This window comes from Leptodactylus fuscus, chromosome 7, assembly GCF_031893055.1.
Source record: "Leptodactylus fuscus isolate aLepFus1 chromosome 7, aLepFus1.hap2, whole genome shotgun sequence".
NCBI classification, from domain to species: Eukaryota; Metazoa; Chordata; class Amphibia; order Anura; family Leptodactylidae; genus Leptodactylus; species Leptodactylus fuscus.
This window is the reverse complement of record NC_134271.1, coordinates 91,094,868-91,121,816: the sequence shown is the minus strand read 5'-3', so window position 1 is coordinate 91,121,816 and position 26,949 is coordinate 91,094,868. Positions and strand designations below refer to the sequence as shown.

At 41.6% G+C, this 26,949-nt stretch overlaps 1 protein-coding gene across 2 annotated transcripts in view; it reads left to right on the top strand.

Moving 5' to 3' along the window:
• PPP2R5C (protein phosphatase 2 regulatory subunit B'gamma) overlaps positions 1–26,949 on the top strand; it is an 85,481-nt gene that overhangs the window by 36,152 nt on the left and 22,380 nt on the right. Inside the window, exons 1-3 of one of the 2 annotated variants that reach the window (XM_075282534.1) lie at positions 9,361–9,555; positions 24,386–24,585; positions 24,849–24,959. In XM_075282534.1, coding sequence (XP_075138635.1) covers positions 9,462–9,555; positions 24,386–24,585; positions 24,849–24,959 — 405 coding nt within the window. In that variant the 5' untranslated portion in view covers positions 9,361–9,461. Of the gene's footprint in view, positions 1–9,360; positions 9,556–24,385; positions 24,586–24,848; positions 24,960–26,949 lie in introns of those variants that run through there. The other variant, XM_075282533.1, reaches the window with a different exon arrangement.

Below are 26,949 nucleotides of genomic sequence, written 5' to 3'. Positions count from 1 at the left end.
GTGTTGCGAGAGAATTCATTTGCATACCGTCGAATACCGGGATTTCTATGGAATGGCGGGGCGGACATCTAAAGGTAGGAGAAGAATAGCCTTTCTCAAGGCTATTCCTACGTGTTAGGCACAAAAAATGTCATCTGATTGATAGGATCCCTTTAAAGTGAAAATTGATCTTTTGGCCAGATTAATGACGCTGAACATATCTGTTTATTTGTACGTGTCAAAATGCCACCATTTCGCCTACTGTCCACTTCTAGGCATACCTTTGATAATAACTTGAGAGCTGGATGCTAACAGTTGGGGTGTCTCTACGCACTGTTACTATACAATCCTTATTGTTTAGGGACATATCCGTTTGACAACTAGTTGCTACGACTTCTATTGTCAATGTTTGTTTTGGGGGGTTTTGTTATAAATTTTTACAGGAATGACCAGGGCTGTGTAGTCAGTTGGCACCATTTTTGGGTGTAGTCAGAAAAGTTTCCAACTCCGGCTCCAAACATATTTTTTTTCTGTCTAATTATAATATATAGTTTTTCAGATTGTATAATTTCTTAGTTACAAATTTACCTTCCTTGGAATTACACCACTGGCGTTTTAATGACTGAAAGGAGCCTTACTGCTTCTGACTGACCATGGCTGTCTATTAGTCTGGAAAAGTGGAGGAGTGTGAGTTGGTGGTTTGTCCTACAGACTCCATAGCCCTGGAACTGTACAATACATAGCTATAAGAAAAGATTTTCTTCTTAGGGTGCATGCACACTACGTAACGCCGGGCGTGTATGAGAGCCGTACACGCCGGCGTTACAGCAGGGCTGCCGAACACTTCCCATTCACTTCAATGGGAGCGCTCGTAACAGCGGCGTTTACGAGCGCTCCCATTGAAGTGAATGGGAAGTGTTCGGCAGCCTTGCTGTAACGCCGGCGTGTACGGCTCTCATACACGCCCGGCGTTACGTAGTGTGCATGCACCCTTAGGTTGTAAGCATTAAAGGAGTTGTCCAGGATAAACTGATAATGAACCCCTAAACTAAACTCCCTCCCCCCACCCAACTTCTAATTTACTTCAATTGAAAAATAAATAAAAAAAATCTATAATTACCCATATCCCTGGAGCAGTCATGTGTTCCCTCCAGAACCACTTTCTAATAATCCGGTGACGTTCCATTTCACTGCTTCCGAAACAGAACGTCACCATCATTCTTCTCCCTCCCCTATCCCCATCAATACCTACCAAACCTTCCTGTGTCCGAGGACAGCTCCTCCCTATCTATCAGTAGTGGGCGGAATAGATTATCCAGGGAGACGGGGGAGGGTGAAAGGGGCTAGTATTGAGCGGGATCGCTAGGCTTAGTGAGATGGAGGGTTTTATAACTGAGTGGGGGGTTGGGGTTGGGCGCTGAGTGAGAGGGAACTAGTATAGCACAGCAGGAAGCTTACACCATGTAAACAAAGTGAGAGAATGCCAGCAGCAACCAGAGACACCCAGAAATCACTCTCCACACTGTTAAAGTACTGTATATGGGTGTACTTATTAACCCATCACTAGCACTAACACACCTTTATGGGGGGGGGGGGAATCTGCCTGGAAACCCCCTTTAAAAGTATTTACTAAAATATACTTGTCAGGAGTGGTGACAGGCTCACTATAAAGAAGCTAACTTGACTTTAACTAAAAATAAATAAATAGAAAGAATTGTCTAAAAAAAAAAAAAAAAAAAAAAAAAAATATGGCTGCCTCTACCCTATGTATTCTACTGTGGAGATGAGACACAGGTGCAGACCAGTTCAGTCCCCTTGATAACCTTGCTAGTCAATTGTAGGAAGTGGACCCAGCGAGGGAGGAAACATGACATGCGTTATTTCTATTGTCTTATGGAAACTGAACATAGTTTTCAGCCACTGCCTACTTGATGCTTTCACGGCACTGTCTTCTTTATATGAAAAGACAGACCCTGAATTATCCTCCAAAAATAACCTTATCCCCGTGTTACCTTCTGACACAAAGGTTTAGTGCACAGTAAATAGAAGAGTACATGTGCATGCTGCATGTAATACAGATCCCACTGGAGATGAAGTCGTTTGCAAGGATAGTTTTATTAGTTACTAGCTGGTACCCGCGACTTCATCTGCAGTGATTGTAGAAGTGGGTATATACAGGCGCGGGTAAGGTTTTCGTACTGTGTATAAGGTATGGGATATGAAATGTAACTTTGTATCTTGTTTTTGCTGTAATTCTGAGAATACGTGAGACTTTTGTGTTGAAGTTATTTTGTATTTCAGCTGCTATACGGTGTTGTGAGAAACTTTACATAGTGACTTTGGGACAGAAGTATTTGAAGTTAACCCTTTCCCATCGATGGCATTTTTTGATTTTGGTTTTTCATTTTTGACTCCCCTCCTTCTAAACCCCATAACTTTTTTATTTCTCTGCTCCCAGAGCCATATGAGGTCTTAAATTTTCTTGGGACAAATTTTTCTTCATGATGCCACCATTAATTATTCTATATAATGTACTGGGAAGCAGGGAAAAAATTCTGAATGGGGTGGATTTGACAAAAAAATGCATTTCTGCGACTTTCTTAGGGACTTTGGTTTTACGGCGTTCACTGTGCAACCAAAATGACATGTCCCCTGTATTCTGTGTTTGGTTACGATGCTGGGGATACCAAATTTATATGGTTTTATTTACATTTTGAGCCCTTAAAAAAATCCAAAACTGTGTTAAAACATTTTTTTTTGAAAAGTCGTCATATTCCGACAGCCGTAACTTTTTTATACGTCCGTGTACGGGGATGTATACGGCGTCTTTTTTTGCGGGGTCGGGTGTACTTTTTAGTTCTACAATTTTAGGGAAATGTTATTGCTTTGATCACTTTTTATTCAAATTTTTATCAGAATCAAAAGAGTGAAAAAACGGCGGTTTGGCACTTTTGACCATTTTTCCCGCTACGGCTTTTACCGAACAGGAAAAATATTTATATAGCTTTGTAGAGCGGGCGATTTCGGACGCGGGGATACGTAACATGTATGTGTTTCACAGTTTTTAACTACTTTTATATGTGTTCTAGGGAAAGGGGGGTGATTTGAATTTTTAATCCTTTTTATTTGTTTTTATATGTTTTTTACTTTTTTTTAAAACTTTTTTTTTTTTGCATTTATTAGACTTCCTAGGGGTATTGACATGGGTGGGCGGTGTTGCGGATTGTCAGAGCGGTGGGGGTCGGCAAACATGGCTGCTCCGGAGCGTTAAAGAGAGCCTCCTGGAGTATAGTTAAGGGGAGGGGCAAAGTGGTAAAGTGTATGTATATGTGATTGTGTGGGGTTAGGGGCGAGGCTGTAGAGGGCAATATGAATTTTGTGGCTTGCTATGGTCCAAAGTGTGTGAGATTGCAGAGATGGTGGTGTGAGTTTGGGTTTTGTGGGGGTCCTGGCACAAACGTATGTGCGCTGTTGTGACGAAAAGTAGCCTATTGCGCAATCGGGTGTATTAACTATGTTTGTGGAAACTTTCAGCCAAATCGGTCGAGCGGGTTTTGCGTGATTGAGGAACAAACATCCAAACACACAAACCCACAAACATCCAAACTCACAAACTTTCACATTTATAATATTAATAGGATTCAGTAATGTTTCGGCCAAATGGCCTTCCTCAGACTCTACAAACAGATAAATAAAGTGAATAAAAGAACACGCAGGTTCTCTGAATACAAAATATCAGTGTGAATTCCATCATTAAGTGTACAAATACATATAAGTATTAATTGTCAAGTTAAAAATATATAAACCGGCCACATGTGCGTATCATAAGTACAAAATTACGCCATCTATTCACAGGCACAATCATCAAGGGGATCATGTGTACTTCTTGATGAAGTACACATACATAGATCTCATAGAATTCAGGTTACATGATCAAAGCGTGGTGCTTTCTATCGACATTCTTATCCTATGGGGATGCATGACAAGTAAAAGGCGAAAGGTTATGTTCAGATATTAGATCTGAAGTATAGTGGACCAAAGTGAATACTGACCAAAGGAAATGCTCACATTGTATACGTGTAGTGGTAGATGTAGGACCTAAGAGGTCTCACTGATCTGGAAGACAGAAACATACAACACCTTATATTCTGTGTATGACTAGGCGTGTGTATAAAAACAGACTAGAAGTAATACTACATACCTAATTCAGGTGGTAAAGGGTGAGAGACACAATGAGTAAGAAAATGCAAGTAATACTCATTGATGATCATATTAGTGAATTGTTTCTCTTACCATACAGCAGACTGACCCTTTCTTGATAATAGCTGCATATAGATGTCCATGGGGTGGGGGGGGGGGGGTCTCGCATGTTCAAGTTCTTATCTGAGGTATGTGGGTCCTTGAAATTCACAGTCGTGGGTGTATGTCTGAGGGTCAGACATTGGTGAGTTTGGTGGTTAGGGGCCACAACTGTATTTTTATTTTGTTTTTAAGGTCTGAGAAACAGACTGCACATAGACCGGCCTATACACTAGTGAGTTATGATGTGGGGGCTCCCAAGCACTGAACTGTCATAAGCTCTCTAATAGCCATAGAGATACTGTACTGAATTCACAGCTTTATTCTTATGCTGTGTGTTCCATTCACATAGCCATAGTTGGTCGGGACGTGCAGCCTACACATGGGCAGCGCTTCATAGTTGGAATATGCTTGTGTGACTAAGGCCTGATCTGCTGTAATTACTGCCTGTGTCTCACCAGCTCAGGATGACTTCACACATATAGGGAGTTTAAAAAAAAAAATTGTTGTAGGTGAATGTTAATTTGTCACGGTTTTAGTGCACGGCCTGTTCTTGCGGCAGAGATTCGCTGCATCACATGTTCTGCACCTTGTTTGCCTCTTACTGTGAAAATACCAGAGTGGGAGGGGCCTGGAGGGGGTTTCTTCGGCCAAAAATAAGCTAGCCAGTTATTGTGGTATTCAGGTACTAGTGTGGTCTGCATATGCACAGTGTTTTAGGGACTAGGGTGAGTGCGTCCGCATCTTGTGTGACTTCTGCTGGCCCTTGTCTTTCCAGGTTGTGTGAGATGTGATTCATTTCAGGCTTTAGTCATTGCAGTGATGTCAGCTGGCTGAGCTGGTGATCTACTCGGATACACTTGTGAAATAATGATGCACAATGAAATGGCTTCAGTTCTTGTCATTCTCCTCATATTTTAGAGAAAAATCATTGGCTTACGCAGATGGCGCGTGGTCAGAGGTGCATGTGAGGAAAGGTCTCCAGACACAGAACATGGAACATGTAACTATTCCTCATTTTTATTAGAAAGTTGTAGAATTTTTCAAAGTATAAAATCTATTCTGGCTTTTGATAAATTGAAAGCTCACTCACATTGACATGTCTAAAACAAAGGAGTCCAAAGAGGCAGGGGGAAAAAATGGCATATTGCATCAGCTGCTGTACATTTTGTGGATGTATTTCTCCCTTTAAGTGGTATATGTAGACTCCATCCAGTAGTACACATCGTACCTACACGAATGTAATATGGAACCTTAGGGAGTCAAAGTGAGCTTTCTAAGTACAAGACATACGCAATATGTCTTGTGGGTGCATTCACACGATGTAATGTGCAGCATGATCTGGCACGTATACGGCGTGTCAGAGTTTGCGCTCCGTAAAAGCTCCCATTCATTTCAATGGGAGTTAGGATCGTATACGACGCGTTATTTTGCGGCCGTGATTTTGCGCCGCAAAATAATCCGGCGTATACATTCCTAACTCCCATTGAAATGAATGGGAGCTTTTACGGCGCTCAAACTCTGACACGCCGTATACGTGCCAGATCACACTGCACGTTACATTGTGTGAATGCATTACGTTGCCTTGACATCTGCATGGTTAAATCTGTTCTTTTGGTCCGTCATTGCACCATAAGAACAGATTACCAATAAAGATGAAACCATCTATGAGGGATAATAGATCCTTAGGAACCTCGATGACTATAAAGGGGTCCATGATCGGCGGATCGGGAGAGGTAAGGGAACATAACAAACAGTGTTACTTACCTCTCCACGATCCTGCCAGGCCTCCTTTCTGACTTCACATGAACCCCGCCTGCGTCCCGGGTCATGTGACGTCTGATGTCATTTCATAAGGACGCCAGCGGAGAAGACTGCGTAGGAGCCGGAGACAGGTAAGAAACAGTAATTTTTTTATGTTTTTATTCCCCCGGGTCTCCGATTATTATACTCTGGGGTCTGAAAAGACCCCAGAGTATAATAATTGTTTATGAGTGTCCACTATGGGGTATAATACTGTGTGCAGGGGCCACTATGGGGGATAATACTGTGTGCAGGGGTCACTATGGGGGATAATACTGTGTGCAGGGGCCACTATGGGGGATAATACTGTGTGCAGGGGCCAGTGAGGGACATAATACTGTGTGCAGGGGCCACTATGGGGGATAATACTGTGTGCAGGGGCCAGTGAGGGACATAATACTGTGTGCAGGGGCCACTATGGGGGATAATAGTGTGTGCAGGGGACACTATGGGGTATAATACTGTGTGCAGGGGCCACTATGGGGGATAATACTGTGTGCAGGGGCCACTATGGGGGATAATACTGTGTGCAGGGGCCACTATGGGGGATAATACTGTGTGCAGGGGCCACTATGGGGGATAATACTGTGTGCAGGGGCCAGTGAGGGACATAATACTGTGTGCAGGGGCCACTATGGAGGATAATACTGTGTGCAGGGGCCAGTGAGGGACATAATACTGTGTGCAGGGGCCACTATGGGGGATAATAGTGTGTGCAGGGGACACTATGGGGTATAATACTGTGTGCAGGGGCCACTATGGGGGATAATACTGTGTGCAGGGGCCACTATGGGGGATAATACTGTGTGCAGGGGCCACTATGGGGGATAATACTGTGTGCAGGGGCCACTATGGGGGATAATACTGTGTGCAGGGGCCAGTGAGGGACATAATACTGTGTGTAGGGGCCACTATGGAGGATAATACTGTGTGCAGGGGCCAGTGAGGGACATAATACTGTGTGCAGGGGCCACTATGGGGGATAATAGTGTGTGCAGGGGACACTATGGGGTATAATACTGTGTGCAGGGGACACTATGGGGTATAATACTGTGTGCAGGGGCCACTATGGGGGATAATACTGTGTGCAGGGGCCACTATGGGGGATAATACTATGTGCAGGGGCCACTATGGGGGATAATACTGTGTGCAGGGGCCACTATGGGGGATAATACTGTGTGCAGGGGCCACTATGGGGGATAATAGTGTGTGCAGGGGACACTATGGGGGATAATACTGTGTGCAGGAGCCAGTAAGGGACATAATACTGTGTGCAGGGGCCACTATGGGACATAATACTGTGTGCAGGGCTTACTAAGGGACATAATAGAGTGCGGAGGAGGGGGTCGGTCGAGGTCTTCGACGTCGGTGTCGGTTGGGGGCTATGTCAAAAGTTCGCCACGGGGCTCCGCCATTCCTATTTACGCCACTGACTGTCACTGTAATGCCTCTGCCATGGAGCTTTTGTATTATTACTGTATTATCTAGGCTACTGTAACACACTGAATTTCCCCATGGTGGGACTATTAGAGGGATTGTCTTATCTTTTCTTATATAATCTAAAACCGGTTATTCAGAGTGAAATGTAAACCATAATAAAATAAATGAATAAAACAAATTGATGAAAGTTACCATTTTCTATAATCTTGCCACAAAAAAGAGAAAACTTTTGCCTCAATGCCTGAATCTCTGTGCCGTGCTCTGCCTCCTCAGGCCCTGTGCTAGTCTTAGCTTATTGTATCAGTGGCGCGTTCCTCTGACGTATATATTTGATTGTCCAGAGGGGACTGTTTGAAGCAGGAGCTGAAATCTTAATAGGGAAGGGTCCAACAGCTGCACAAGCCCCTCATCTGAGCAGTGTGAATGAGAGCCCTATATTACAGCATACATTTTGCACTGTACATTGTTCACGTGGCCCGTTTGTATCTGAAATAGACGCATAGTTTTTTTTTTATGCAATTTTTTTTTAGTCAAATCCAGAAATGAATCGAGCAGAAGTGAAATACTTAAGTCATTTCTGTCTGTTTCCCCATTCCGATTGAATCCTTTCCTAGCTTAGCTAAAAACTTCAATAAAAAGATATGGGCCAGCGACTGACAATGTGTGTAAAGCGCTGCGGAACATGATGATGCTATGTTACCACAGGATAGGGAGTAAGTTTCTGAGACTCCCTGTGATCATGAGATCGGGAGCCTTTGAGTCCCCTGTGACTACTGTGCATGCATGACCAAAGCTGCCTAAAACTGCCTAACATATTGCGTGGTCAATCTCAGAAGTTTCATACCCCCTCTAGTAGGAAAGGTGCCCTTCATACCAGCAGAGGCTGCCATTTTACCACCATATAATATTTGTACATGGAGTGGGACTCTATCGGAGCTCCAAAGCACTAAAAGGAATGCAGTGCAAATCTACCCATTTCCTGGTAGGAATTGTCACACAGCTTTCCTAAGTGAGTGATAGTAATTAGGCTGGGTGTAAACCTTGCATTTCTCCACAAAAACTTCTGTAAAAAAAAAAAAAAAAAAAAAAAAAAGCAACAATTAAACCCACCCTTATTCAGAGATCAATCTTCAACGCTTGTAATATGTGCAGTTATGCTTGTAAAACCCAGCTTTTCCAGAAATGGATATTCATAAAGCACCATGGAATTCATGGTGCTATATAAATAAACAATAAGAAGAAGAAGAAACCCCTGCATGATTTTTATTTAGAAACTTGTAACTGCCTGTAATGTGAATGAATGTTAGTAGGTCGTAGTTCTTTACTGTCTGCTTGTTTTCTCACATTTGATACTTTGTAGTACATAGTTGCAAAGTACTGGACATGCCTAGCTTCCGCGTACATTCTTCTGCTTTTCTTTGTTATAGGAGTTCCTAGTTGTCTTCCAGTCCCTTTAACCCCTTCCTTTCCCTCTTCTTGGTAACATTAAACTATAGTATGTTACAAACAAGCTTGGGCAGAGGGGGCTTCCTTATATTGCTTTCCCCTCTCTTGGGGTTTGTTGTTGTGTTCCTGTTAAGTCTCCGGCACCTCTGACCTCTACTTCCCCACTGTCATGGATTAAAGGAAAAAAAAAAAAGTTACATTTGAATGGAGGCTGAGCCTAACCCTGAGCAATCCCTAATGTACTGTGACAACCAATCAGATCTGCTTTTCTATTTGTAGTTTTTAGTGTCATTTTCAGTTGCTAGGGCCAGCCAATCGGGCACCTCCTGTTTGCTGACATCACTGCTCCAGCCCTGTTCCCTCCAGCTGCAGACCTGCCTGCTTCCTTTCTCTTTTTTTTTTTTTTTCTTTTTTTTTCTAACTAAAATGGAGACTGGATCCCAGCCTTAAGGAGTACGCTGCCTTTTCTTTCCCCCTCTGGAGGGTTTTCTTTGATGCTGACATGTAACGAACCTGCAAGCAGGATGGTAGTAGACGCAGCGAATTCCAATGGCCCCTTCCAGCCAGCAGCACTGCTCTATATCCGTGGTGAGTTGCATTTTCCTTCCTCCCCCATATACAATAGTGAAGGCTTCATTAATAAATAGCTATTGTGAATGCTGGCTAAGAGAAGCAGGAAGTGCTGTGCAGCTTAACCCTTCAGCTCCCGGGTGGGGAGATAATCAGATCGCCACTGGCTCTAATATTTATATATATTGATTGATATATACTGTAGATGCCTTTTACTGCTTTCTCCTGTCTTTTCTCCCCATCCCCCTCTGCCTTCTCTGAGCTCTGCTTATGTCAAAGGATGTGAAATCACTGTCTGAGGGAAGGTACTCGAGTGGTGGGAGGTAGGGGCTTGCTTATACAGCCGGATTTAGCCTAGAAATACAAATACAAGACTTCCATGCCAACGTCACATTCTACCCATCCTTCTAATGCTCTGTTTTATTCCCCCCTCTCATTTGTTGGTTGTGTAAACCTTGATCACATGAATTAAACATAAATCATTGCTCTGGCTTAGGACACAGCCATTTCAATGATCCCTGGTAGTTTCTATATTTGGACTCCTTATTCTCCAGCGCATGACGGGTGGAACATTTTGATCTGTGATGTTGCCCCTCCTTCTTTGTGAATGCTTTTTTTTTTTTTTTTTAAATAAAAAACACCATACCTGGGCCTCAATATTTTGTAACGTGTACAGCATCAGGCTGTGTAAGCATTTGGAAATTCATGGAGCATTCATGTTGGAAATTCTTTCATTAAGTTTTATCTTCAGAAATATATATATATATATATATATATATATATATATATATACACACACACACACACTATGTGTATGTTAATGCTAGAACCATAGTCTGCAATCACCCCCGATGTACGGAGGCACAAGTGGTGTTTTTATTGTGTAATACATTGAATGTGTTATTTTCATATAGATGCAACATATTCTGCAGCTCTGTACCTATATGGTGATATCACTAACATAAAGCCTACCCCAGTGGGGTTAAAATCATGTTGCCTGGCTGTTACTGGGACCAGTTTCATGTAAGGTAGATGAATGTGTAGGTATTTGTATGCCTTTTTGTTGTGCCCCCCCCCCCCCCCCCCCCCCATTACTGTTCTGTAGTATGATGAGACTTGTAGTACAGAATTACACATGTTGCTTCTTGTGTAACTGACTTTGCTTTCTGTCTAGTGGAGGGGGGGGTTGTTGGTTTTGTTTTGTTTTTTTATTTATTAATGGTATTCTATATTAAGTAAATAAATGGATGGACTGAACATAGTCGCAGATGTTTTGAATGCCATTCCGGATGTATAGTACTTGTCATACTGGTTCGTGGTTTCGGGATCCCAGCATTTCTTGCTCAGTATAATTTTCCATACATTAAGGTTCAGTTGGGTATCTGATATAACAGTTTGGGTGTGTCGGTTTATTTTTGTTTTATCTGCCATTGTGTTTTTGTTTTGGTGTTTGTTTTTTGTCTCATTACTTGGGTTTTATAGCTACAGTACAGTCCAAAAGTTTTAGGCAGGTATGGAAAATGCTGTAAAGTAATAATACTTTCAGAAATAGACTTATTAATGGTTTATTTTTCTTGATTTTTCCAAAATGAAGTGAATGCACAAAAGAAAAACTTTAAATCCCATGAATAGTAAGCGTGACCACCTTTATGACCCTTAGTTCTCTTAAGTGCACATGTATACAAGTTTTGATGAACCTCGGCAAGGAAGCTGTTCTAGACATTTTGGAGAACTAAACACAGACCTTCTCTGAATGTAAACTTGCTCAAATCCTTCTCTCTTTTCATTGGATCCCATATAGACTGGAGGCTGCTATCAGGGCTCTGTGAGGGCCGTATCACCACTTCTAGGATTCCTTCACCAATGGGTGGTCAAATGTTGTCGTGTTTACGTTTATTGTTTGATCTTTCACTTTGCTTTTTGGTAATTGACACAAATAAACTATAACACTTCCATATCTGTGAGCCTTCATGGTGTGTGGCATTTTTTTTTCCACACCTGCCTAAAACATTTGTACAGTACTATATAAGACTATCTGCTTGGAATGGGTAATGCACTTACAGTTTATCAGGTAGAACACTTTATAATTCGGTATGGCTTAGTACCTCAATATTAAAGGAACACTCCAGACAATCCTGTAGCACTCTGCGAATTCTAGAGGAGGGCCCGGGGGATGGAGCATGACACATGTAGTATCTCTGTTTCAGTTATACTACATCAAAACCTGGGTGTGCATAATATATATATGTGTCATAAGTTGTGCTGGGCATGGAGTGTTAGAACCATTATTGAATGCTGAAATGAGGGGGCATCTGCATTCTGCTGTGATAAGCTCTGCTCCCTTCTCCTTGGAAAGGTGGGGTACAGAGTCAAACTTTCTGTGCTCCTGTAAACCTATGCTACCTGAACAGAGCTGTAGGGTTGCAGTGCTCAGCCGAGTACATCAACCACTTCTTTTCATCAGTCTATAGTAGATGTTTTCTGAAGCTATAGTTTTCTTTAAAGTAAGAGAGGGCTATAGTTGTAGATCCCTGGAGGAAGTAAATGTTATGGATAACCCCTTTAAGTTATCCTTTAAATGATTGGATCAGACGGGACAATATTGGGAGTTGTGCCAAGGTATAGCTGCTCTGACTAGCACCTTAATTCCCACTATTCTGTAGCAGGAAAGTCTAAGAGTGGTCAACAGATGTAGGAAAACTGAACAAGAACCCTAAGGCTAGGTTCACACTAGCGTTTGCTATACGTTCGGGGTTTCTGTTCCAAACCCTCTTAAAGTGCTAAAAGAAGCGTTCTGCAAGCAGGACTTTTCTCTCCGCATTTTTCAGGTGAAAACCAGGCAGACCAGGCTTTGGGGTCCGCAGGTTTCCACATTTAACCGCTTTTTATATGGGTTAGCTTTCCATGTTTTATGTCCCAAAGCAGACCCGAAGAATGGAAAGCCAAGCATTAGTGTGAACCTAGCATAAAACATTTGTGGTATGACCTGGAAGTAACTGAGTTTTTCTTCAACTGCCTGTTTGTGTCATCTAAACAGCTGACACTAGGTTCACACTAGCGCCCGGAGTCTGTTCTCAGCTTTCCGTCTTCTGCATGCAGAAGACGGAAAGCTGTCAGACCGTTTTATGCTCTCCGCCGCGAAACCGTTTTTTTAAAATCGGACACAGAGTACTGCATGTCCAAATCTGTGTCCAATTTTTTTTTTAAAAAAAAAAAAAAAAAAAAAGGTTTCGCAGCGGTGAGCATAACGCTCACTAGCACTCATGGCCGGAAATCTTTCAAACCCATTCAAATGAATGAGTATGAAAGAGTCCTGCAGGTTTCCGTCTACTGCTCAGTTTTGTGCAGGAAACAGAAACCTGCATGAACGTAGACCGGGCGCAGATGTGAACGAGCCTTTAACCTGCCTTACCACTTGTACACCTGACTCTACCCTCTCTGATGTGATGGTGATCTATGCTGCCAATAACTGTGCGTCCAAGCATTACCTTTGTGTTATCAGTCGCTTGCGTTGTTGATAGCGGCTGTAATCTGCTCTCCCAGGGATCTGTCAGGCACCCATGAAATGGTGCCACCCTGATAGATGGGATTTTCACAAGGATGATAAATGGATTTTTAAAATGGTACAGCCTGTGGTGGGCGCCTTCCCGGAGGTCTTTTCAGGCACACATATTATACATGTCCTCATGGAGAGATCCTCTCTTCTCAATGTCTTATGGTGAAATCGGTAAGATTTTATCTACAAACTTTCCTCACTACAAATGCGTTGACGTGACTGCTAATGGCTCCACTCCATCACTTATGCGAAGGCAGCTGTTACTAGGCACAAGATTTTTTTTTTTATCTAGGCACAAGATTTGCCTGCAGTTCAAAAAATACCCAAACTTTTAAGATCCTCCCCCCTCCTTTAAAAATGGGTGATCTCTTTTTGCATGTCTGTTATGGCTGGCCATACACTTTAGATTGATAGTGCGATCATTGGTATGAACGATTCTACATCAACATTAAAGTGTAACTCCCATTTTATCTATATGTTTGGTGATCATTTTTTGTAATATAAATAACCTCTCTAACATCATTTCAATAAAAACTGGCTCGATTCTCACTAGTAACCCTCCAGCTGAGCTAATACCATGAAAATCTGAACTCCTTTGTATTACCAGTATATAAAACTGTAGCATTTGCCAAAAAGGGAATGGTCCTTTCAAATGGCCGTACCACCGGTTTTATACAACCTAGAGAAATAATCTTGAGCTTTATATGCAGCAATTTGTGCTGTATATAAAAAAATCACATACCCGACTGTATTTTTAACTAGTGATATCTTCATTTCTATTATAGCTAGGGTAAACGTGTTGGAATCTCAGCTTTCATCTGATACCAGAACCATACTTCTAGGTTGTATAAAACTAGAGATACAGCCATTTGAAGAGTATATTCAACTTTTGGTAAATTCTACAGCTCTCCATACTACATTGAATACATGTCTGCAGTACAGACTAATATAATCCCCCAGATTATATTGAGGTACAATTGAATAGGATAATATTGTCTGGTTGTTCTAAGTCACTAGGCAAATATCAGATCTTTAGCTCTATGGGTTGTAGTATTCTCCTTAGGAGGACCATCTGTACTTTACCACATGACTAACCATCCTGGTCAACTCAGTTACTTCCATGTCTTAAGTGGCCATTTGAGCAGGTCTTCTATGATGTCTTACAATGTGCAGGTAGTTTTGGGTGCTTTTATTTTTGATCTTGCATTTTATTCCCTCGCATTCATCTCGTGCCCCTCATCGTGTGTTTCGGCTTCAATGGCAGCTGCTATTTTGTAGCTCTGTGGTGGCATTGGATATGTATAGAACATGAATTGCTCGGCTCCGTCTGATAGTTTAAAAGCGTTGCTATGCTTTCCCCACCCCCTTTTATCTCTAAAATGCAGATATTTCACATTTTGTTTCCATGTTCAGGCTTGACTCAGAGCGAACCCTGTTGAAGCCTATGGATATGTGACTACATACCGAGCGCACATGATTGACAGCCGGCCGCCTCACTTGCTGCATTCACTGTAGGGGCGGGAGGCTGACACTGTCTTTTATTGCTGCAAGTAGATTCTTGTTCTACTTGTGTTTTCCCCTCTTTAACACAAACCAAATGCAGCCCAGACTTGCAGTTTTTTCTATACATTTTTCAGCCAGCGGTAAAACAAGAAATACAAGGAATGCATACATTAAACACACAAGGTTTCTGCTCATTGACTGTTGCATCATTCTTTATTTTTCCCTAGTCTGTGATCTCCATTTTCTGTACATTTGACTGCAATGTATTGTTCCCTATTATCAGTCATTTTGGACTGCTGAGTGGTTTTCTGTAGTGTTTTTCAATGGGGGGAATATCAAATACACCAAGTTCTACATATCATCCATTCAGGATTGTGGAAAAGCTGACTGACATCCCCTGCAGGCGCTATAATGGAAGTCCTAGCAGCTGCCAAGAAATGACTAGAATTAAGATCTTGACAGAAGATGACTTGTGTTTATTGCTTATCTGTTTTATATTTTTCCTTTTATTAGACCTCTTAAAGGGGTGTTCCTCCAAGATATATGTATTACATATCTGTAATGTTTACTGCAAATGTTTTATCTACTTGGATCTCACCTCTAGAGCACTTATGTAGATGGGGAAATAAGGATGTCCTGAACGCCATATTTTTTTTTCTGTACGGGAGCAGCTACTTATTCTTGCAGATTCCACACAAAAGCAGTCATATTAGTCCCATTGAATAGGGTAAACATGTATGCAGATTCATGGAAATGCATCTCTATGGTGGAATATCAACTCTGGATTTCTGCTCTGGATCCTATAGTGAATATGTTATGGGTTTGCCTGAGAAAAGTAGAAAATATGTGACTAACCTAAGTTGACAGAGAACCCCTATACACCCTACTGGATTTATCATTAAGCTTGAAAAGCCCTTTAAAGGGGCTCTATCAGCAAAATCATGCTGATAGAGCCCCACATATGCATGAATAGCCTTTAAAAAGGCTATTCAGGCACCGTAAATGTTATATTAAACTACCCCCCCCCCCCCTTTTAAAATAATACCCTAATAAAGACTATGATCTACTTACGCATCGTGCACGCTGGGTGGGCATTCAGGGTGTGTCTTCTTATTCATCCACGCCTCTTCTTCCTTTGATGTCCTCGGGTCCCGCCCTCCTCCTCCTGTCACGAACGGACATTGATTAAAAAAAATGGCCTGGGCGCATGCGCAGTAGCCGTAGTAGAAGCCGCATCCTACTGCGCATGCGCCCGGGTCATTTTTTTTAAATTTTTTATCAATGTCCGTTCGCGAGCGCCAGAGGAGGACGGGACCCGAGGACATCGGAGGAAGAAGAGGCGTGGATGAAGATGAAGACACACCCTGAATGCCCGCCCAGCGTGCACGTTCGGTAAGTAGATCACATTCTTTTTTTAGGGTATTATTTTAAAACGGGGGGGGGGGGGGAGTTTAATATAACATTTATGGTGCCTGAATAGCCTTTTTAAAGGCTATTCACGCAGATGTGGGGTTCTATCAGCATGATTTTGCTGATAGAGCCCCTTTAAAGGGAAGTGTTCAGCTCTATCCCTCCATGAAATACCACTTCTGGAGCATATTTTCTCTTCTGTCTGACCCATCCTCTATTCATCAATTTTAATAGGAATAACAAAGTGACATCAGTTTCACCAGTCCAGGTTCTGGTTTCTAAAAGGATATATCTACAGTGAATAAAATGGTTTCTTAGGTTGACAATTGTTGCAATCGCTGCAAATCTAGTTTTGGCAAATTGCTGCTTATGCTGTATGTCCATGTTAGGCCAAGTGTATACGACCATAATAAAAGTGTGAAACTAGAAATTGCTATGGGCCCCTGCAAACGAATGCAATTTTTGGAAGCAATCAAATGGGTCTGTACATTATAAAGCATCCCCTGTATTTGTCCACATTTCCACACAGACAAGTGTAGTGGATGTATACAAGTCATTTTGTGGATCCGTGATTGCGGATAATATACTGTCATGTTTGTTGTGGGTTACTGATCAGTATTTGCAGACAGAAAAACCACTACAGTTGTGTGCAGGAGGCCTAAATAGTTAACTGCTATGTGCTTTACACTTTATAGCTAATGTAGTTTAGATAACCAATATTCAGGGAATTTTAATATTTCTTCTATGCAAGACTATGTAGATACCTTCATAAATCCATGGTCAGACAGAAGCCAAAAAGCTCCTTTTTTTTCCCAATTCTATCAAAAACTGATTCCAACTGTCTGACTCCACATCCCTGTCTGTACAACAGTAAACCTGCATAAATATTGTGTATTTTTGACACTTAGTCTTTTTGCACCAAAGATGTGCCACTTTTGCCAATCTGCTCCTTACTTGTCACTTTTTATGAAAGTTGGCAAAGTGGGGTTGGGGCAACTATACTGAACTTGCTATACCACCCGAAAGCTGGCATGAATTATACCAGAAATGGATGCCAGTCTCTGACTGTCGACATTTTCAGATGCACAGAGTCGCCTGAAGTGCACCAGAAATAGTAAGAGGTCGGATCCTCTTTCCTGCACAACAGCAGCAGCAGGGGAATGGATGAAAACTAGCCTACACATTGCCAATTTCAATACATTTCAGCCACGGTGTTCTGTTTTGTTTTTGTTTTTTTGTGGTCTTACGCTTCCCTCTATGACCAGCTTAAACACATCTCATACAGATCAGTTGTATATTGCATTCTCAATCTGAAATCTAATGGCTGCTACCACAGGCCTGCTCTATATAACCCCTGTATGGGGATATATGTCGGCGGCTCCCATGTCGTGTGCTCTTCTTTTTCCAGTCCTGAGCAGTGGTGGTTTGTGCGTCGCCGTCATTTAGCACCTTTCCAGTTAGAGAGCTCTCAGCCATCAATGGTTTCCAGGCAACGATGACGAAGGCTGTAATTGAGTTTGACTGTGTATTGTGTGTTATTTACTGGGATAAACTCTGGTGGTTTTCCTGCCCCCACCTCCTGTCTCCTGCTTGTTGCACAGGGTGATGATGATACAGGCATCGGTGCTCATTAGCAATCAGGAAAGGGCAGGAGAAGCTGATGCCAGGCAAGGAATGCCAAGAAGAAAGCTCAAAACATTGCAGCTCTGCAGGAGAACCCTGCTTGCTGCTTCTGTCCCTTTATGGAACTGAGTCTTCTCACACCCTCAGGACAGACAGTTCTGTTTATTGGGTATCTGTTTTATCATGTCCCTTTTTTCTCTTTTTCATTGCAGCTATGACAGTTTTTGCTAAATTAATGTTCTTGTTTTCTCTCCCTGAAGCTTAGACATTGGTTCAGGAAACATTCTGCAACAGTCTGATATATTTAATGTGTCCGATCTTGGCTGTATCTAAGATCTCTGCTTGCCGCCAGTAAGGGTCCTCTGTGACTTGCAACATCTTTTACTTTTCTACAAGGAATATTGAAGAAGAAAAAAAAAAACACCCTCCCCCCCACCCCCCCAAAAAAAGTTAAACAAATACCGTATATACTCGAGCCGAGTTTTTCAGCACAGTTTTTGTGTTGAAAAGGCCCCTCTTGACTTATACTCGAGTCAAGCAAAAAAAAAAAACAACAACAAATTTTGGTGGGTCTATGACCAGCCACAATAGTAATGCATAGAATCTCCCATAAAATTGTTGGGGGGGGGGGGGGAGAAAAGCTTTAAAAAAAATTAATAAAAGTTCTATATCCCTCCTTTCCTTAGAATACATATAAAAGTAGAAAATTACTGTGAAGCACATACACATTAGGTATCCCTGTGTCTGAAAGTGCCCAGTCTACTGAATATAGGGGATCTGCAGAGCTCCTGTTCCGTCAGGATGGGGTTAATAGGAGCACTGCAGATCCCCTATAGTCAGCCAGGCTGAATTCCAAGTGGGGGAAAAAAAACTCAGTCCTCAAGCTCAGGGAAGGGGCAGACAGACAACCAAAACACCCCCTCCCCTTCCCCAGTACTCAAACTACTGCACCCAAAAACTCCAACCATTTTTTGTGGTAAAATTAGGGGTCTCGGCTTATATTCGGGTCGGCTTATACTCGAGTGTATACGGTAAACAAACTTCATGCCTCTGTGTAGAGCAGACTGTTGTTCCATATACAAGAAAAAGTATTCCAATGTATACCAGCCCATTTGGGGGGGGGGGAGTGAAATGAGGCTTAAGAGAATTTATTTTACTTGCCTATATAGCACCATCATATTCCACAGCGTTTTACAGATATTGTAAACATTGTCCTATATAGAGCTCACAATCTACATTCCCTTCAGTGTGTCTTCGGCGTGTGGGAGGAAACAGGAGTACATGGAAGGAACCCATGCAAACACTGTGAGAACATACAAACTTCATGCAGATATTTTCCTTGGCTGGATTCGAACCCAGGACTCCAGCATTGCAGGGAATCAGTTCTAAAAAAAAAATAAAAAAATTTGAAAGCATCCTAACTTACATTTGTAATCTGAAGCACACGATAATCTCTTGCTTGTTTTATATCTGAGGATTCGCTATCCATACAATACTGTATGTATAAACCACCTGTACTCGAGAATGATATATTGTAAGAAATGACAAGACCTAAGCCACATTTGTGAGCAGAGAGAGTGCAGTTAATATTCGATGGTGTGTATTTTGTTGTTTTTCAATTAATAGGTTAAACTTGTTAACTGGAGGTGCTTCATCTGTATTAACAAAAAAGAAAAATCAATGCGACCATGTAAAAATACACCATAATCGCATGCAGTTTTCCCATGTATTATGTATTTGGGAGAGTAGGGCAAAATCAGCGCAAAGATAAGGCAGGAGACCTTTTGTTTACTAGCTGATTTTTTTTATGTAGAGCAATATGAAGGGTATGACTCTCACTGAAATGAATGGGAGGCAGCGTTTTTATTGATTTTTTTTGCCACAGAAATTCCACCGTATGAACTTTTTGTTCTGCAGCTGAAGTGTTGCAAAGAGGTTTTACAGGCAAAAAAATATTGATGACCTATTCTTAGGAAAAGTCATCAATATCAAATTATTGGGGGGCTTACACCTAGGTGGTTGATACATAGAGAATGGAGCAGGAAGCACAGAGTCATTGCAGCGTAACTACCATTCAATTGAATAGGAGCTGATCTGCTGTAACCTGGTCTGGTCACTACACAGAACTGTGCTGTTTCTGCTCCATTCTCTGTGTATTAGTTGTTAAGAAGAGAAGATTGATGGGGGTGTTGGGTGTCCAACCCCCACAATATGATATTGAGAACCTCTCCCCTTTAATCAAGATGGATTTTAATTTTCACTATATGCTCAATGTACACAGAACTTTAGTCACAGATTGCAATATATGAAACATATACATTTTATTTATATAGCGCCAAGTTTTCATGACATGTTGAAATATATGCAGAGTCTTGCTGTGCAGGCTGATCTTTGACTGCATAAAACTTCATACATGTCGTCCTATCAGTTTTTCTCCCATTATGGCTGCAGCACATTTTACTCTTCTCCCTCAGGGTGGGGGCGGTAGAATAAGGAGCAGTCTGGCCTTCTACTCTATTTAACAACAACAATTTTTTTTTTTTTTTTATTATTATTATTATTATTATTATTATATAAATTATTACTAATACTGCTACTGATTTCATTATATGTAATTTTGCCAGGAGTAACTGTAAAAAAAAAAAGCAAACGCATAGCCCAAGTGAACATGATATAGGAGATCAAGGGACACTTGACTGCAAATACAGGGCATCATACAGATAAACAGATCACTAATATGAAAAGAGAAAACTGAGGATAGTCAGGAATCTGCTTAGTGTCTGTGACTCTAACATCCCATTGACAATGACACAGAATGCCAAAAATATATAGAAGTATTTAGGAAACTCTCCTTACAATGTTGAAACAGAGAAAGCTGCTTGCAGACTTATAGAGGCTGTGGGCAGAAATCGGCCCTTTCCTCTCCATTCACTGAAAGAACAGAAATGTGCCACACACACACTGTTACTGTGAACCCCTCTTAAAGGGATCCTATCATTAAAATGCAATTTTAACACGTAGGAATAGTCTTAAGGAAGGCTATTTTTCTCCTACCTTTAGATGTCTTCTCCGCGCCACCGTTTGGTAGAAATTCCAGTTTTCTTCGGTATGCAAATGAGTTCTCTCGCAGCACTGGGGGCAGTCCCCAGCACTCAAACAGCACTGGGGGTGCCCAGTGCAGCGAGAGAACTCCTTTGCATACCAAAGAAAACCAGGATTTCTACCAAATGGCGATGCGGAGAAGACTTCTAAAGGTAGGAGAAGAATAGCCTCTCTTAAGGTTATTCCTACGTGTTAGTAAAAAAACAGTGAGTGAACAGCAAATTAGCTAGTAGGGAAACACCTAGTGGAAGGACTTGAGAGAGTTGTTTTAGGCAGAAAGTAGCCACATTTTTAATAGAAGTACAGTACTTTTTTCTTTTTTTTTTTCTTTTTATTGGTCCAGAATTACAACATGTGTTAAACAAAATTAAGTTGGAAAAGGTTGTGCATTTCAGTGGTCACCTATGAGGGCTAAATATTTATAAATCTGCACACATACCAAACGTGTGTGTGTGTGTGTGTGTGCGCGTGTGTGCGTGCGTGCGGTGTGAGATGTACCGTATATATCTCACATGTTCTAAGAAAAATGTTTTGTCTGCATGTCACTATGGCTTTAGTACAAATTTACAAATATACATGAAGATAAATAAATTGGCATACAGCTCAAAGGCGCACACTTAAGTGTTTGTCTAGCTTAACTTGCAGAGGATTGTCTAAATGATATAGACTTGTAGCGTACTGTCAGCTGTGAACAGATTGGCTATAGGCAGCTATTCCTAAATTAGTCAGATAATAAAGAATTTTATTTATATAGCGCCAACATATTCCGCAGCGCTGTACAATTAGTAGGGTTCAAATATAGACAGAAAGATACATTACAAGAACAGTTACTTCACACAATGGGATTGAGGGCCCTGCTCGCAAGAGCTTACAATCTGAGGTAGAGGGGGTGACACGAGGTAGCAGGGGCGGCATTGCTTATACAGTGGTCAGACAATTTTGCAATAGATAAGACCATGCAAGTTTAAGATTGAAAATGTTATGGCTGGTCATCTTATTTTCCATATAAACTGTGACACACATGAATCCATTGCAGACACAAGACTACTGGACCCTGCTGAAAACATTTGTCACATTAGTTACTTTCACTTCAAAATCCCACAGAAAACCATGCGGTTGACACTTTTGGCAGCCGAGACTCTCTTCTAGGTTGCTGTTTGTCCAGGGTCTGTAGCCAGTTTGTTGAGATCCACTTCCGCACATAGTTTCCTTGAGGCTTTGTATCCCATAGCAGCCACATAAATGTCTCTTGTCTTTTTGAAGTGTTTGTTTGACCACAGAAATGGGAGCAAGGTTTTTTTTTTCAGCTTTAGTGCTATTTTAAGAACATGTTTTAGAGTTTGGGGCCATAGTTTGCATTGTACATTACGTTAACATTCAGTGTCCGCACCTCATGCATGTTGGATGCTGTATTAACTTACATTGGTAAACTCGCTGCCCCAGCCTGAAGCCGTGTTCCCTGAGATGAACTCTTCTGGAGCCAATTGACATAAAGTGTATTAGAGATGTGAGCACATTCAGTACTCGGATACATGAGCCTTAATTTGAAAAGTTTATTTTCTGTTTAAGCCATTTTAACCCAGCAGCACAGAGGAAGAAGAAAGTGTAGCCAGACAAGTGACAGAATTTGAAGTTTTTCACATCGGAGGCTCCCGCCAAGACCTCGATATACCTACCTTCTGTCTTAGACATTGAGGATTCTTTAGATTTTTGACACTTTGCACTTTAGGCTATTCTTGCTATTTCGGAATGTGTCTAGGGCTCTATTCACATGAACAATGTTAGATTTAAAAAAAAAAAAAAAACACCAGTCACGTGATTAACTGCCATCTCACACACATGCATTGAAAGTCATTTGACTGCCCTATTTTTGCCTGTTTTCACAGATCACTCAATAGATGGACACCTCATAGGTGTTAATGAAAAGGTGCGCCCCATGGATGTAAAATGAGACAAATGTCCCTTTTTTCGTGGCCGATTTGCATCACAGTTGTCTGAATAGAGGCTTAGGCTACTTTCACAGTAACTATCCATTTTGCAGAAGATTAAAAAAAAAAAAGATGACGTACATCGTAGTGCATTTCCATGTGCCATCGATGATTTCATTTTTTATTTTTGTGTCTGGGGGCAAGAATTCTGTACACCTGGCAATGCATCTGTGAAAAAACAGCTCTGCAAGACCAGTGCATGGGTTACCCCTGTCTAGTCTTTTGTAGAAAGCTTGCAAAAATTTGGTCAGTCTGTTACCCTTAAAGAAACCTGTCATACAACCAGTCCAAGCTGTCATCGATTTGTTGCAGAGCAGGAGGAAAACAGACCGTTCATGTCCTTTAAGACTGGTAATATTATATATTGCTATAAAGCTGTCAGCGTGCTGAATTCAGTGGGGTCCTCAGTTTCAGAGATATGGTGCAGTTAGTTTTGGCTACCAATATCCCTGTACTGTTGGATGGGCCGCCTAATTGCTTCATTGCAGGCCGATGGAGTCCGTTCCCTGGCATAACACTTGCATAGTCTTGTGTATGAAGGGGGAATTGCAGCTTGCATGCCTGACAGTACAGTGATATCAGTAGCCAAAACTAATGGCACCAATGTTTCTGGAAGTGGGAAGCTACAAAGATGAAAGTGCACTGAATTCTGCACACTGACCGCTTTATAATAGACACCATCTTCTGTCTTATCTGTTCTATAGCATAATGACGGCAGATTGGACTTCATTTAACAGGTTCCCTTGAAATAATCTCTCTCTCATTGAAAGCGTGCAGGTTATCTTGAATATGGAAGCACATTTAGATCGCTGCCATGGAAGCCAGTGACGTGGTTATGACAGGGCAGTGCGGAGAGGACATGGTCTGTGTCTTCCCGTCATTCATCTGTCATCATAGTAATATTGATTTAATGGCGTTATATGTGACCTTTATTGTAAGAGAATGATAGACAACACAGATAGTGTTACAGTATGTATTTCACTACCAGGAGTCCCAGGAAAACAAATAGAAAATGAAAAGGACCCATTCACACTAACGAAACTGAACACTCACATCTCTCGTCATTAACTATCCATTAAGACAAGGATGCATTACCCGTGACGAGCCGAATGTATGTTATTCCCTACCTGTAGTTGTTGGTTTATTTATAGAACGATGGAGAATTGGGGGGGGGGGGGGGGTTAGACCCAACCAATAAGAATTTTTATGGAATGTCCTACTGACTTCCTGTAAAACTTGGAAGATGGAAATACCCTATTAACCTTTCAGTTGTCTGTAAAATTAAAATCTTTTTTAGCAGGAAGTCTCTGCCTCCATACATGGTTTGCTAAGTGGCAGAAAATAATTGTAGCACAACGTTGTATCACTCAAATGTGGGAGGCACCAAGAGTGGGCAGAGGCCAGTTACTGAAGCCTGGGTGACTGTGTGACTAGTTTGTCTCCATGGCTGTGGCAGTTTAAGTACTTCCTAGGCTCTTCCTCCTCTTATAGTTGGTCTCTATGTGTCTAAATAAAGCATTATCTTTCTGTTGTATATACCACAATGGTATTTCCAGGAGTCTAAGCAGACAGCCTGCTGATGAATGAAATATGTATTTATTGTCCTGAAGAAACATTCATTGGGCAGCATTCTTGCCATTGTGACTATTTATTTCTCCTTTTTCAGATGTGCCCCCAGCTGAGCAAGAGAAGCTGTTTGTTCAGAAGCTGCGCCAGTGTTGCGTCCTTTTCGACTTTGTTTCAGACCCACTGAGCGACCTGAAATGGAAGGAAGTAAAGAGGGCAGCGCTGAGCGAGATGGTGGAGTATATAACCCACAACCGCAATGTTATCACAGAACCCATCTACCCTGAGGTCGTTCACATGGTGAGTTCACAGATTAGGCAGTGACAGTATACAGTGTTATTGTACGGAAATGTATTACACTGGTTACTTTGTGCACAGTATCAACTCTCTGTTAGAGACAGTCAGATCTAGATCCACTCTGTTTTACAAAAAACAATTGCTGTTAAGAGATTTCTCAAATGTCACAAAATCCTTGCTGCAAACATGAGCTATGGCGAAAGACACGAGGCCTTAAATATTTTCCCTCTTTACACTTACAATATCTTCTCTATATTTCTTTCAAGTTTGCTGTGAACATGTTTCGGACATTACCTCCGTCCTCAAATCCAACGGGAGCAGAATTTGACCCAGAGGAAGATGAGCCAACACTGGAGGCTGCATGGCCTCACTTGCAGGTATTGGCCACCATTCTCTCTCTCTGACTGAATCACTTTCACAAACACATAGAACAATCGCTTGTGTGTTAATTGCAGTTAATGAAATTTGTTCAAATCCAAATAGCTTCTTTTTTAAGGTAAAGTGTAATTGGAAAATTACTTAATGTAAAAATGTCATGTTCAATATATTTATTTTTTTGCTTTTCTTGTACTTGGCAGTCTGTCACCAGGGTGAAGAATATCAATCCAGTAACACAAATGGGCTAGGCTCCATCATTTTCTGCATGAAAATTTGTACCTCCGTTGCTAAGATATTTGTTTCACAATATGCAAATTAGCAGTCTTGAGCAATGAAGGCGGCTCTGTTGCTCCAAACTGCTACACCCCACACTGCCCTTCATACCCCCTCCTTCTCACTCTCTTCTTAGAGTGAAAGGGACAATGTTGTCCAAAAGTATTGGCAATTCTGCAATTCTGTCAGATAATACTCATTTTCTTCCAGAAAATGATTGCAATCACAAATTCTTTGGTATTATTATCTTCATTTAATTTGTCTTCAATGGAAAACCACAAAAAGAATTGTCAAAAAGCCAAGTTGGATTTAATTCAACACCAAACATAAAAAAGGAGGTGGACAAAAGTATTGGCACTGTTTGAAAAATCATGTGATGCTTCTCTAATTTGTGTAATTAACAGCACCTGTTACTTACCTGAGGTACCTAACAGGTGGTGGCTATAACTAAATCATACTTGCAGTCAGTTGAAATGGATTAAAGTTGACTCAACCTCTGTCCTGTGTCCTTGTGTGTACCACATTGAGCATGGAGAAAAGAAAGAAGACCAAAGAAATGTCCGAGGACTTGAGAAGCAAAATTGTGAGGAAGCATGAGCAATCTCAAGGCTACAAGTCCATCTCCAAAGACCTGAATGTTCCTGTGTCTACCGTGCACGGTGTCATCAAGAAGTTTAAAGCCCATGGCACTGCAGCTAACCTCCCTAGATGTGGACGGAAAATATAAATTGACGAGAGATTTCAACGCAAGATTGTGCAGATGGTGGATAAAGAACCTCGACTAACATCCAAAGAAGTTGAAGCTGCCCTGCAGTCCGAGGGTACAACAGTGTCAACCCGTACTATCCGTCGGCGTCTGAATGAAAAGGGGCTGTATGGTAGGGTACCCAGGAAGACCCACTTCTTACCCAGAGACATAAAAAAGCCAGGCTGGAGTTTGCCAAAACTTACCTGAGAAAGCCAAAAACGTTTTGGAAGAATGTTCTCTGGTCAGATGAGACAAAAGTAGGAAAAGGCTTCAACATAGAGTTTACAGGGAAAAAAAGAGGCCTTCAAAGAAAAGAACACAGTCCCTTCAGTCAAACATGGCGGAGGTTCCCTGATGTTTTGGGGTTGCTTTGCTGGCTCTGGCACTGGACTGCTTGACCGTGTGCATGGCATTATGAAGTCTGAAGACTACCAACAAATTTTGCAGCATAATGTAGGGCCCAGTGTGAGAAAGCTGGGTCTCCCTCAGAGGTCATGGGTCTTCCAGCAGGACAATGACCCAAAACACACTTCAGGTCAGCACTAGAAAATGGTTTGAGAGAAAGCACTGGAGACTTCTAAAGTGGCAGCAATGAGTCCAGACCTGAATCCCATAGAACACCTGTGGAGAGATCTCTTGATGGCAGTTTGGAGAAGGCCCCCTTCACATCTCAGGGACCTGGAGCAGTATGCCAAAGAAGAATGGTCTAAAATTCCAGCAGAGCATTGTAAGAAACTCATTGATGGTTACCGGAAGCGGTTGTTCCCAGTTATGTTGTCTAAAGGTTGAGCTACCAAGTATTAGGCTGAGGGTGCCAATACTTTTGTCTGGCCCATTTTTGGAGTTTTGTGTAAAATGATCAATGATTTGACTCCCCCCCCCCCCCCCCATTCTCTTTTGTGTTTTTTCATTGCAAGCAAAATAAATATATTAATACCAAAGAGTTTGTGCTTGCAATCATTTTCTGG